Genomic DNA, 13,036 nt, shown 5'->3' with positions numbered 1-13,036 from the left:
GTGAAAGTATTGTATTTTGGATTATTAGTTCCATTCAAAATTGGATTAAAATCTTTCATATTATTCCCAGGCAAAATTGCCAAATCTTATAATATTCGTTTTTCAGTACACAGATAATATTCTTTGGTAGGATTGATTCCTTTGTGCTCCAAACTATTCTGTTGGGAGCATCCAAGGTCTTATCCAAGTTCCCATATGTATTTATAAGATACCATGATCACCTAAATAAGAATTAATACAAGTCAATAATTTATTCTAATTAAACAAATGTATAAACGCCTTTTGAAAATTAAAAAGGAACACACAAATTAATTTGTATCAAAGAATAAAAATATGAAGTGATGGCGAACAAGAATAAACACAAGATGTTTGCACATACAATCAATATGTTAGAATATTAGATTGAACAATTACATCAATCACATTAAAAAAATAAAATAAAAGTCTTGTTCATGATAAATTTACTCGATTGTTTGAATTCATTTTATTACTTCGTACCATTCAATAATACATTTACCAAAGTATAAAAGATTCAAAATAATTATACTCTTAACATCATGTCATGTCTACAAGTAAGAGTCTTTAAATCTATACATGACACATATATGTTCTTATCCCTTGGGTCGTCCTTTTTACTTATTCCCCAAAAAATGAATTTATATGAGAAAATTGCAAGAATATTGACATCAATCAGCTGTACTAAGCAAACTTCATCCACTTATAAGTGGAATAAGAATATTGCCATTAAAAAAAAAAAAAAAGAGGAAGAATATTGCCATCAAATCAACCATACTATCAAGCAAATATTAATGATCCACAAGTGGCAAGAATATAACCTAGCACTTTGTTGTGCCTCATAATTTATTCTCATCTGTCCACTCCCAAAATCCTATAAATTTCAAGGAGGATAACTTTCAAGCTTCAACATCTTACTCTATCCATCAAATTTTTCGAAGATGAAGCCTCAAAATCTACCCGAAGACGGCTCTTTTTTCCACGAGTCTAAACGTCGTCTGGGAGAAATGCTAAAGGAAGTACGTGAGAACACTATTGTAGCCATGACTGCAAAGCCTAAAAGTTATAATAGATTAGGGAGGGTTTCGGTTTCCCAAGAAATGGAAAGAAGAAACAAGAGATCTGGTACAGAAGATCCCATGAGGACTATAATGTTTTTGGGATCTTGGAGCCATTCTTAGGCTTGTTAATGGTTTAGTTTAATGTTCTTGAACAACAGAATGATCAAGAACTAAACGTAAACAAGAAAAATCCTGTGCATGTTACGAAACCATACTATGTATCAATATCCAAAAGAATGTTATGAGGAAGAAATGAAAAGAAGAAAATATTTGAATTGTGTTATTGAATACTGTTTGTTACAACATATAATTAAATGTTTGAGAAGAAACCCTTCACCCCTTTTTATATTCTTGAGATCTAGTTTAACCAAAAATGTGTAAAATTAAAAATAAATAAACATGTGGTTATTTTTGCAATAAAAAATAAAATGATATTTTTGCAATAAAAAATAATTACCAACACTTTTAATGCCCTTTGGTTTTATTTGTCTCATTTTGTGATTTATAAATTGATTCAGCACAAAATAAAAAATGATCTCTTCATTCAGGAAAAATCAAACTTCCATCGAAGAGAAGCAAATGAAAAGTTTCGTAAAAATTTTTGTAGAATCGAGAATGAAAATTTAAAAAAATGGTTTGTTGGTAGTGCATTTGTGAAATCTGTCCAAAAGGGATAATCCCAATTTGGCCCAGAACAATTAGAATAGATATAGCCCAAAGAAACCAAGCCCACTAAAAATTAAGAAAAATATCCCAGTGCTCACTCCCAGGGACGGTCCACCAGACGATTTCGACTCTTTCTCAGCCTGAAAATCAAAATCGCTTATTCCCCACCAACAGCTCCACTGCAGGTTACTTTGGACGATAAGCTTGTGGGTCAGAAGGACATTGAGCTCTAATTCAAGATTTCTAGCTGCAAGGTTTGATGACTTTGTTAATAATTGAGGGTTTTGAATTGGGTATTCTTTGAAATGAATTGGGATCTGGTTTTCTGAAATTGTATTTTTAGGTTTGGGTTTCGATTGCAGTTTATGGTTTATTATTACTGGTTCTATTCCCATTGAAATAAAAATTTGTACTTTTTGTTAATCTGAATAATTTTACTCATCGGTTGTAGTTATGTGTTTCCCTGTAGTTGGTTTAAAGATCTCTTATTATTTTTTATTTCAGGTTAAAACTATGTGGAATGCAATAGATGCTAGAAATATTAAGAGTTTAATGCTTGAGTCGTTTATGAGGGATCGAGAGTCATGCCCATTTTCATGTATGAGTCAACATTTTCAGCATTTAAAGATCATCATTAGTTTTGTTTTAGCTAGTTTTTAATATCGCATTTCATCTACAAGTGTTTATTTGCTAAATTTCCAGCAAGTCATGCGAGAAACTGGTGATCCAGTTATTAAGATTCTTTTATGTAAATTTGCAAAATAAACTTGTAAAGCTGGTCCAAAAATTAATAAGCACGACAACATAAGTAACTTTTGGTTTCTGAAAATTTAATTTAATTTAATTAAAGTTGCTGTAGCCGACTAAAAGTGACTTTACTATAATCACCTGTGGTACAGTAATGGCTTTAATAATTTTAACTTTTGTGTATGTATCTATATTATAACAGTTTTTATTTTATTTTCTTTTGCAAAGTTTTCACTTTCCCTGTATTTTTTCTCTTCCTCATGGCTTGAATTTGTGAATTGGTTCTGCTTTCTTACATTGTGTGGGATTTCTTTTACCTTCCTTTTTGTTTTTAAGTAGTTTCTTGGTGAAAACTGCCCTTTTTTCTTGTTCTTTTTTCATATGCACTTCTGAACTTTGCTTGAGTAATTACTTAAAATATCTAAGCTCAAAGTAACAAGTTTACAGAAGACAAAACAAAATTATTAAAGATGATTGAATGTATGAGCATATCAGTATTTGTAATTTCGGTGATGCTTATTGTTTGTCATACGACTTGTGGTCCTTAGTATTCTTTGTCCTTCTTTGTTCATGTTACCTAGCTGTCATAGTTTATTTGTCTTCCTATGGATTGTTTACTTAGCCCAGGCCTGTACCAAGCCCATTTGTATTTTTAGGTAAAAAAATAAAATTATTAAAAAAAAAAATCTATGTACCAGCCCAGTATTAAAATAAAAAAAGCGCCTGGTCCAGTTGGTTTACATTAAGTTTGATAGTTGACATTTTAATGCTTCTTTGTGCTTGCAGAATGAAAAAGGAAGTGAATTCATAATGACCTTTTTTTCTTATGGTTTTGTAGTTTCAGCTGCTGTTACATTCCTACTTCAAGTTCTATATAACCATCAGAGTTGATACACAATTCATCGTTGACAAGTTTAATCTCTTAAAGAATTGCAAGTTACGTGTCTGAACTTTTTCTTATCTTTTTGTTTTCATCTTTCACATTAATGTATTGCGTTAAATATGCAAATGGAGGGTAAGGCTCATTATGTCTCCCTTTTTGTCTTTTTGAATTTTTCTCAGAAGATCGAAGTTTTCTTAAAAAAATTTATACATGCCTTCGGCTGATTAATCCTGGATCCTTCTTGTCAGCCTTGGCATACGAGTGCTACAAATCATTTTAGTCACCACTTTACTGTATTTGTTTTCCATAGAGAAACGATGTCGGATCATAAGGCTACCGTAATTGATGGTAAAGCAATTGCTCAAACAATCCGATCTGAAATTGCCACTGAAGTTCGCCGCCTCTCTGAAACCTATGGCAAGGTGGGTGTGTGTGTGTGTGTGTGTGCATTTTTTATCTGTCGAAACTTTTGTTTAATTGCAGTAGCAATGTGTGTGTGCGTGTATATATATGTGTGTGGGTGGGTGGGTGTGTATGTAAATGTTGAATTTTTAGAGTCTAATCTTGCATTAGATCTTAATATTATGAAGGATATAAGGACAACGAAGAGACTGAGCTAAAAATATATTGTAATCTCTTCATTATGCTAAAACATTGTAGCGGCAATTGGATGAAGCTCTCTCCCTAGGAGGGAACTATTATAAATCATATGTTCTTTACTTGCTTTTTATTTTTGTATAATATGTGTTTAGGTGTTTAATCAATAGCATGGACATATTTTGAAGTACTAAAGCTAATTTCAGGTGCCAGGGCTTGCAGTGGTGATTGTGGGGAATAGGAAGGATTCTGAAAGCTATGTGAATATGAAAAGAAAAGCATGCGCTGAAGTTGGGATAAAGTCTGTTGATACAAACCTTCCAGAAGATGTTTCGGAAACCGAATTGATTTGCCGGGTCCATTATTTAAATGCAAATCCTGATGTACATGGTTGGTTATGAACTTACTGACAATTACTCAATTCCTAGAACTTGATTGGATATATTTTAATTTCGTCGCCAGTAATTTCTCATGTCCACGACCTTAAATAAATATAAGATGGCATAGAAATTCTTATTCATAATGCAGTTTATTCCTATATTTATCTGATTGGGTCAACTGGTATGACATCATTAGCTGATTGGAAATTCTTATTCGTAATAAATTTGTTCCTATATTAGTCTGATTATGTCAACTAGTATGACATCGTTAACTAATTTTAAATTATATAATTTGCAGTGGAAAAACTGGTTGTGAAGTGATATTCTGTTCATTTAGATAAAGACTATCGGATCTGTGTAATCTAACTATAGTACTGGCAATAAACCTTATTTCATTTATCTGATAAATCCGGAGGTTGAGGGGTATTGTATAATGGGCTCAAGAATCAGGTTCAAATAACATTACTTAAATATCGAAAAGAACTAGTGATGGGAGAATGCAAAGAATTTGCTTGCATCATCATGTGTTCTATCATCCATGAGTTATGTGTACCATTCGTTAAAAACTACAAAATTATTTTGCTTAGCTAAAAATCTTTTTTCACTGATTTGAACTGGAATCTGATTTTGACCTGCAGTCTATGCCCAAAAACTTTGTGTAGATTCAATTTTGATGGGGGCAGGTGACCATATAATTTTGGCTTCAACCCATCTTATCCACTTCGAGTTTGATTCAACAATTAAGCTGACATGCCCGTACAATTGCATTTTCTTATTCATAATAAATTTTTATTCTTGTCTGTTATTGTGCTCTATTTGTGGGGAAAAGTGCTAAAATAAATTTTCTTCATTGTCTGTGCAGGTATATTGGTGCAGCTTCCATTGCCTAAACATATAAACGAAGAGAAAGTTCTAACCGAAATTGCCCTGGAGAAGGATGTAGATGGCTTTCATCCTATGAACATTGGCAAGCTTGCTATGAAAGGCAGAGAACCTCTGTTTGTTCCTTGCACCCCCAAGGTATATCATTCCTGGAATACTCTTTTGTGTTCCATTTAAAAGACTGTATGGACAGTTATTAATCAAGAAAAAGTTTAGTCGGTAATTTTGTGGCCACTTAATAAATATCCGGTCTTACAGCCTGGGTGATGTAAACAGGGTTGTCTTGAGCTTCTAAAGCGAAGTGGCATTACTATAAAGGGAAAGAAGGCAGTTGTGGTGGGTCGAAGTAACATAGTTGGATTACCAGTTACTCTTCTCCTTCTGAAGGAAGATGCTACTGTTACTGTAGTCCATTCACGAACCAAGGAACCAGAGAGCATCATTCGAGAAGCTGACATTATTATTGCTGCCGCAGGACAAGCGATGATGGTAACAATAGCTTCACCTTGCCCTTATCGTCTACATGATGAACGCAATTGATCTTTCGTGATTGTAATTTCCTTTTTAAGGAGAAATTTTGATTGATCAATCTAATTTTCAGATCAAGGGCAACTGGATCAAACCTGGCGCTGCATTGATTGATGTGGGGACAAATGCTATAGATGATCCAAGTAAGAAGTCTGGTTATAGACTGGTCGGGGATTGTGATTATCATGAAGCGTGTAAAGTAGCTGGATGGATAACTCCAGTTCCTGGAGGTGTTGGACCAATGACTGTTGCAATGCTACTTAAGAATACCTTGGATGGAGCCAAGCGAGCAATAGAGCGCTGATTGTTCTTCCTCCCTGTTAATAAAATCTTTTCTCTGCCGTTTAATTAGATTTTGATTCTTAAAACACGGTAGAACTGCATTGTAGTTTAATAAGATGGAATTAGAGAGTGCGCGCTTGGCCAGAACACTGGCCGATGTTATATTACATTTAACTGCTTCTCTCCTCCGTTTTAATATAGCATTGGCGCTGAATTTACGTCAGAACTTGCTCTGGAATAAGGGAATGCCTTGCTAGATGGTGTATCAATTATCAATATCAATAAAATCTTTCTATTTTGTTTTAGTAAAATATGTGCTTTGTTAAAAAGATTATCTAGATCAATTGTAAGTTCTATATCATGTTGCATTTAATTTTATTCACCAAAAAATATTGAGATGACTTGTCTCGCAGTAGATAATAGATTCAATGACGTACAAACTTGAACAAGGAAAATTGATATCATTTTTTTCATATAACCATTAGAGCACGTTTAAAAAGATTATTATTTTATAAGGATTGATCAATATTATTCTGTGTTCTAAATGCTACGTCTTGGCAACACTTGGTTGTCGCTAGGATTTATGTGCTAATTTAGCAATTAGTAAAAGCATCGACTATTTTAAGGCATGCCTAGGCTCTCCTTGACGCACATCACTAATATTTATTTATTTTTTTTAATTTTTGTATATAAAGTTTTTGACTTTTAGGTCAATTGGATGGAAAAGCTCAAAAATTAATAATTATAAATTTTTCAACTTTTAGGGCAATAGATTGGAAGACCCAAAAAATTACTTACACAATTATTGGTCCATTAATTTATAGAGAACATTTTAAAGGACTTTGTCGTAAACTTTCGACGTGAGATAAGAATCCATTTGGTTTGGCTGTTGTAAATTGTAACTTTGGTTGGCTATAATATATTATACATTTTGTTTGGCTACAGTGTATTGTACCTTTGGTTTGGCTATAATATATTATGCTATTGAATAAATAGTTATTTATATTTTAAAAAGTAAATTAAACATTTTCCTATCTTTTACTAATTAATAAAAATTTAAAACTCTCAATATATTTCATTTAGCACTATTATAATATATCTTGTTTATTATTCGAAAATATATTTATTTTATTAAGCTCTTAAAATTGCATTTGGTACTATAATTTGTATATATTATTAAATGATTTTTAAATTGATTAAAAATTTAAAATAAGAAAACGCAATTAGAGCCCATTGAGGGGGGTCGGCCGGGGAAGGGGAGAGTGTTTGACAGGGTTAATATTTTCAATGACAGTCAATTTCTCTTGAAATTTACACCTATTTTTTGAGTATTTTTACGTAGGGTTCTTTAAATAAGAATATAATTGGTGCATTTCTCCGTCATATTGCAGAAAATAAATGATAATTCAAAATTGTTATTTCCTTCATGGCAAAAGGTCTTGATTCCTAATGAGAGTTAGAAATCGAAAATTAAAAACTTTAAAGAGGATTGATTGTGTTTTAGGTTCCACATTCAAGCAATCCATGCAGGATCCCTAGGACTAAAATAGCATGCACTCACATTATTATTCAAGAGCTTGAGTGCAGCTTTAGATTTGATGCACCTAGGAGTTTTATATTGATTAATTGATGCCCCTTGTGCGATGAACAAATCCATCAACGAATCAAAAGTTCCCAGCTTCACGACCCGAATCTCGAGGGGGCCGATGGACTTATCGTTGGTTCGGCATCGACGGTAGATGTAGTCGAGTTCTTCTTCCATTGCAATGCAGCATTCTTGCAAAACCTTGGCATCAATGGAAATTGCTTCGTCCACAACGGAGGTGCTGTGAATTATTTCCCAATAAATCACATAATGTCCAGGCACGGACGAGGTGTCAGCATAACTCGTGTACTCAAAAAGCAGTGCATTATAGGGGTCAAGGAGTTTCTTGGCAACATTTATGCTCTTGTGTAGGTCTTCTTCGTTGGTTTTGTCATTGTCGATGCTAAGAAGGACGTTTCTCCTACAAATGAATCGAAATTGTGGGGTCCGATTGTGAAATCCTGTCACTTGGAGCACGTCACCAATGCGATATCTATACAAACCTGAATCACTCAAATCAAAAGAATGCCAAGTATATATATTAAAGTGGAGTGTTGAAGATAATCTCTAGTCCATTCTTTGTTGGAAATGTAATTTGTGAAAATGATAGATATCATATAGAATATTCTCACCAGAAAATGTCGTAACGACAAGTTCGTAATAGCGACCGACTTCGACGTGTGCCAGGTCAACTAGTTGACTTTGAGGCACATCTTCATCTTCATCTTCATTGAGGTCCATTACAAATGTCCGATTGTCCCCCAGAGGTATGAATTCGAAGAATCCCATGTTTGGCAGCATGGTGTAAGAAACCTCGGACGGATCGCACAAGGGTTTCAAATTGACACCAAAATAACATTCGGAAGAGGCATACATTGTACAAACCAGTGGCAATTTCTCATCACTATAGTACTTTAGAGATGGTATATATTGGGACATGGAGCCCGTGACAACTGCTTCAATGTACTTAGCATTAGGCCAGAGATGACAAATTATCCCTTTCCATGAAGAGCACCTGCAAATTTCCTCGATTTCATCAGCTAAATTCGGATCAGGAGATGAAAGCATGATAGACATGGCGGATCTGCATCCGGGATCGTTGATTGTGGCATTAAGGTTGCCCGTCCTAATGTCGTGGCATAGATTAGGCCAATTGCGTTCAAGGAAGGAGATGGCACGAAGAAGAGCTGAGGCAAATACTGCACCTAGACTTAACACCTTTTGTCGATGGATTAGGCCAGCCAATAATTGGCAATACATGCTTTGGTTGCTATCATAACACAAAATGGCTTGATCCGGGCTAGTGAAATCATTGAATGGATCGTGTGCACGACATTTAAAATGTGGACTCTTGTAGTAGCTAGTAAGCACGGTACGAGCTGGTAAGCCACAAGGAGTCGACATCTCGGCCTTGACAAAGTAGAGGAACATGGCTTTGCCCTCCTCGAGTCCTGGTACATACCTAATCATATAGCATGTTCGATACATCGAATTAGATACCAGTTGACGATATTAAAGAAGAAAAATTAGTTAAAATGTCTTCTATGTTGTCTTAACTGGTTAATTATTGGCATAATTAGATTATAAAGAAAGGTACGACGATCAAGATCTTCGGCAATTGATGGCATCAATTTGGGCTCTCCTGCAGATGTACCTGAGCTGCATATGGGAACAGAAACAAATATTTAAAACCAAAAAAAAAAAAAGCACATGCATTCTCTCTCTCTCTCAGTGACAACATAGATATAGAGAGAGAAACACATGCAAGCTTATATACACACGAGAGATAAATATAGATATAGAGAGAGACCTGCATAGCATCTCAGTGAGGGGATGGCCAGTAATTAAACTGGAGTCTTCGCCATTAGCAATTCTTACTATGTAAGGACGAATATCCTTGTACGTAATAACAGGCACACAACGTTTGAATTGGGATACATTTTTCGATCCAACTATGTATTTATTCAAATAATCTGTCTCCTCATTTTGTGCCAAGATTTTCTTCAAAATGTCCTCTTGAACTTCCTCGGCTTGTGTAGTCAATTTCTCGAGCTCCTTCAATGCCTCCACGCCTTTGTACTCCAACTTCTTCCCGTCCATATATGATCTGTAACGTTAAAGAAACAATTATTCTTTTACACAAGATACTTGTTGTCCGAATAGTTTTCCATTTTATTTTTTTTTATTTTACTATTAATCAATATGAGAGAAGAAATACAAGACTCAAAGGGACATATAATCTAACCTCCGATCAATAAAAGATAACTTAACCAATGGAATTGACTGAACTTGAAGGAAAAAGTCTCCTCTGAACTTGGGGTGCCCCCGTGGTGAAACTGTATGAATAGTTTATGAACCAAATAGGGCTATATATAAAGAGCCATGGCATGCGAATGTAATCTAGCTATACATATAGTTGCCTCTATTTGTATATGATTGGTGACAGAATTTTTATTATCGATTCCAGCCTCACACTTCACAGTTTAGAAACAGAGAAAATAAAAAAAATAAAAAACTAAATAATGGTTTTCGAAAATTTTGAGATCACTTATACAAATTTTTTTCATCATTCTGGTTTAATTTTTACCCGTATCTACCGTTGGAAAAAATGACTTTGTTGGGCTGCTTCTTTTGGCATAATTTTAAGTGGGATCCGTTCATTCATTTTAGAAGATCAAAGTTGATTCATGTTCTCTTTTATGAGAATATCGAAATCATATATTTATTTGACAAAAATAATAATCGGGTGAATGAAAAATTAGAGTTCAAAATGGACCATTGAAATATGTTTGTATTGAAGGGAAGTTTGACCCACATTGAAAAATGAACAAGGCAATGACTAATTTAAATATAGATACACTGTTGATGGGTGCAATCATACGTAATATAAAAGCCCTCTTCAGGTTCTCACACACACAAATGTTAAACCAAACGGAACAAAAATTGATCACTTAGGAGGCCCACATTTTACCTTTATTTTTTTCTTCCAAGTGGGTTTCGAACTTCTAAAACTCCTTCATTTTATGGTAAATTATTTAGCAGTGTTAGTGGTAATGTCAATTGTGTAACATCGATAACTATTGATTTTTTCATTGTATCTTGTGAGACAGACGCTTAATGAGACCTCAAACACCGAAGCGAAGAATCTATTTTAAGAAAATGTATCTACACAGGCTTTGGTTTGCAAATCCTTTCTCATTTTAGTAATTAATATATTTCTGCAAGTTTATTTCCTGTTTTGTTCTTTCTTTATCAATAAAATATTATTATTTTCCACATTTTTGTCTCATATCTATCTAGATTATGACGCATAGCGATATTTTTCCGATTCAAATTGATAATTACAAAAATCCATACAAAACATTTGAAGTTGTATTATTAATTGTGTTTGGTATAGAAAAATTTTCTAATTAGAATTTTTTTTTTTTTTTTTGGCTTTTACACCATCATCCAAACAATCTCAATTATATCTTCATAAATACTACTCATCAGTATTCACAAATTTCGTGAGATTCATTATTATTTTTGTTAATAAATTTATTTATAAACCATTTATAAAAGGGAGGCTAAAGTGTTTAAATGGACAAAAAAAAACTCTATTTACTTTCCCAGTTTGAAGAAAATGCCTACTTTTCTTAGTTTGATGAAGATATTTAAATAATCTGAAATTCGCACGAAAAGAAAGAAGGGGAATTTGGTAATACCCTCGAAGTGAGAAGAGTATGTTTGTCAAAAAAATTGAAAAAAAAAAATGAATATTATTTACCAATCAAAAAATAGTGGACAAAATTCTCTTGCTCTAAAAGTGTCATGTGAGCAAATTTCAACTTATTTTCGAAATCGTTGTATATTTGCATCAATGGATGGTAATGATACAAATTAACTTTCTTGGTATTGAGGCCGAGAATATTTATAATAAAAAGTTTTATTATTCCAAAAAATAATGCCTATTAGTAAAAATCACGTTGTAGGAACATGTTCCTACTTAGTACATACTAAAAATTGTAGCTCTTGATGCAAATCGAAAAAGAAGAAGAGATTCACAAACCAAGTGAATCCGATACCACCATTTATCTTGACTAATTATTCGTAGTTTGTATAGCATGTTTTACAAGTTTCATTGCACTTAAAAAACGTTTCTACCAACGAGTTTTCATTTTCAATTATTGCATAAGTTATGATTTGAAAAAACCTTCAAATTACAATCTACATATTATATTAGCAGATTTTGTCTCTCATAGCCAAAGTCACAATTTCTTTATTTTAACAAAAAATAAAAAATCTTCCCACACTGGGACAATGTGAGAAAAGACAATTGAATCATTTTATTTTTTATTTGGTAATTAATTTATCTCAACAAGTACATGAAAGAGGAAGAAAGACAAAGACAAAGTGAATAAAATCCTTCTTTATGGCTCAGTTCCAGATTTATTTCTTGGAGATAAAACAATGTGACTGACGTGTAATACATAAAGAGAAACTTAATGCACTTCTTTTCTCTGATGACAACCCCATAGGTTTTGGCCGACAACTTGCACCAAATTATAGGATTAGAATGAATTGGATTGCCTAAAGTTAATTATTCTTTACAAGCATGTTAATTAAATTGTATTGGATTACACAGAATAGTACCTTTTTTTCCTATTTGTTAAAGTAATCGCGTGTCCAATGCTTCCAATTACATGAAATGAAAGATATTTATCACATAAATATTTTCCCCATCGAAAACATTATGATAAATACTTCATTTCAGCTATTACGAGCAAAGCAATTTATTAATATTATATTTATACTTGTTACTTGGAGTTCAATCTTAAAAAATCTTATAAAAGTATCGAGCCTTTATACTTTGGATACTTGTTTCATCTTTAACATGCTCCATAAGATGGTGGCTCGTTTGAGCATAATAATCTTGAAATCCAAATGGTCATTTGAGTTTGAGACGAACCATATTTGTCATTTGAGCTCATTTGGCTCTATTATCATATTATGATTTGGAGTTTTAACTTCAAATGTTAACTTTATTAAAAATAGTAGCACCGAGCTCTCATGTATTAGTTATTTATTTTATCTTTAATCTATGTGGGACATTGCCCTCTCATATTTAGATCTATCTAAATTTTGTTTTGAAACTTGTTTTATATGAAACTTTAGTTAGTAGCAGAAGCAGATATTTTGAGTTGGGTGACACAATCAAACTTGCAAAAAAGTTGAGAAAAAATTGAAACATTCGACATCTATGAAACAAATAAATAAACGTAATCCATGTGCGACATAAACCCGGTCAAGTTCACATTAGAAAAGCACACTGAGTCGCCCTTTCTCAACTATACTTGTGCAACATACTCGTGTTCGAACTTTAAATTAAATGGTTGGAACTTTAAATTTGTTGATATCAGTTAAGAACTAA

The 13,036-nt window shown here is 33.1% G+C and overlaps 2 protein-coding genes across 6 annotated transcripts; one reads left to right on the top strand and one right to left on the bottom strand.

Moving 5' to 3' along the window:
- The first annotated feature begins 1,628 nt into the window (after positions 1–1,628).
- On the top strand, positions 1,629–6,279 carry LOC111412398 (bifunctional protein FolD 2). 5 transcript variants are annotated; one of them, XM_023043317.1, is made up of 7 exons: positions 1,629–1,996; positions 3,328–3,425; positions 3,552–3,794; positions 4,176–4,359; positions 5,212–5,369; positions 5,508–5,720; positions 5,833–6,279. In XM_023043317.1, the coding sequence occupies exons 3-7, from the start codon at positions 3,690–3,692 to the stop codon at positions 6,061–6,063; spliced, it is 891 nt and encodes a 296-aa protein (XP_022899085.1). In that variant the 5' UTR covers positions 1,629–1,996; positions 3,328–3,425; positions 3,552–3,689; the 3' UTR covers positions 6,064–6,279. The 5 variants fall into 5 exon arrangements, with proteins under 5 accessions (XP_022899085.1, XP_022899086.1, XP_022899084.1 ...); XM_023043316.1 differs by having other exon boundaries at positions 1,632–1,996; positions 3,683–3,794; XM_023043319.1 differs by having other exon boundaries at positions 1,637–1,996; positions 3,683–3,794; positions 4,183–4,359.
- A 1,157-nt stretch (positions 6,280–7,436) lies between these two features.
- Positions 7,437–10,069, bottom strand: LOC111412397 (putative indole-3-acetic acid-amido synthetase GH3.9). The gene is made up of 5 exons (XM_023043315.1): positions 9,872–10,069; positions 9,437–9,733; positions 9,184–9,285; positions 8,259–9,088; positions 7,437–8,129 (listed from the first exon to the last, which is right to left on the bottom strand). Exons 2-5 carry the CDS (start codon positions 9,724–9,726, stop codon positions 7,555–7,557), a joined length of 1,797 nt encoding a protein of 598 aa, XP_022899083.1. The 5' UTR covers positions 9,727–9,733; positions 9,872–10,069; the 3' UTR covers positions 7,437–7,554.
- Between the last annotated feature and the right edge of the window lie 2,967 nt (positions 10,070–13,036).

Source organism: Olea europaea, chromosome 16, assembly GCF_002742605.1.
Source record: "Olea europaea var. sylvestris chromosome 16, O_europaea_v1, whole genome shotgun sequence".
NCBI classification, from domain to species: domain Eukaryota; kingdom Viridiplantae; phylum Streptophyta; class Magnoliopsida; order Lamiales; family Oleaceae; genus Olea; species Olea europaea.
Note: the sequence above shows the minus strand (reverse complement) of the source record. Positions and strands in the feature narration are given on the sequence as shown.

Bases quoted from the DNA above. Each gene is read 5' to 3' on its own strand.
- LOC111412398 (XM_023043318.1), top strand. From the start codon at position 3,690: ATGTCGGATCATAAGGCTACCGTAATTGATGGTAAAGCAATTGCTCAA. The intron at 3,795-4,175 runs GTGGGTGTGTGT...AGCTAATTTCAG, and splicing joins TCTCTGAAACCTATGGCAAG to GTGCCAGGGCTTGCAGTGGT. The intron at 5,721-5,832 runs GTAACAATAGCT...TCTAATTTTCAG, and splicing joins CCGCAGGACAAGCGATGATG to ATCAAGGGCAACTGGATCAA.
- LOC111412397 (XM_023043315.1), bottom strand. From the start codon at position 9,726: ATGGACGGGAAGAAGTTGGAGTACAAAGGCGTGGAGGCATTGAAGGAG. The intron at 9,286-9,436 runs GTCTCTCTCTAT...TCCCATATGCAG, and splicing joins CTCACTGAGATGCTATGCAG to CTCAGGTACATCTGCAGGAG. The intron at 8,130-8,258 runs GTGAGAATATTC...TGAGTGATTCAG, and splicing joins TGTCGTTACGACATTTTCTG to GTTTGTATAGATATCGCATT.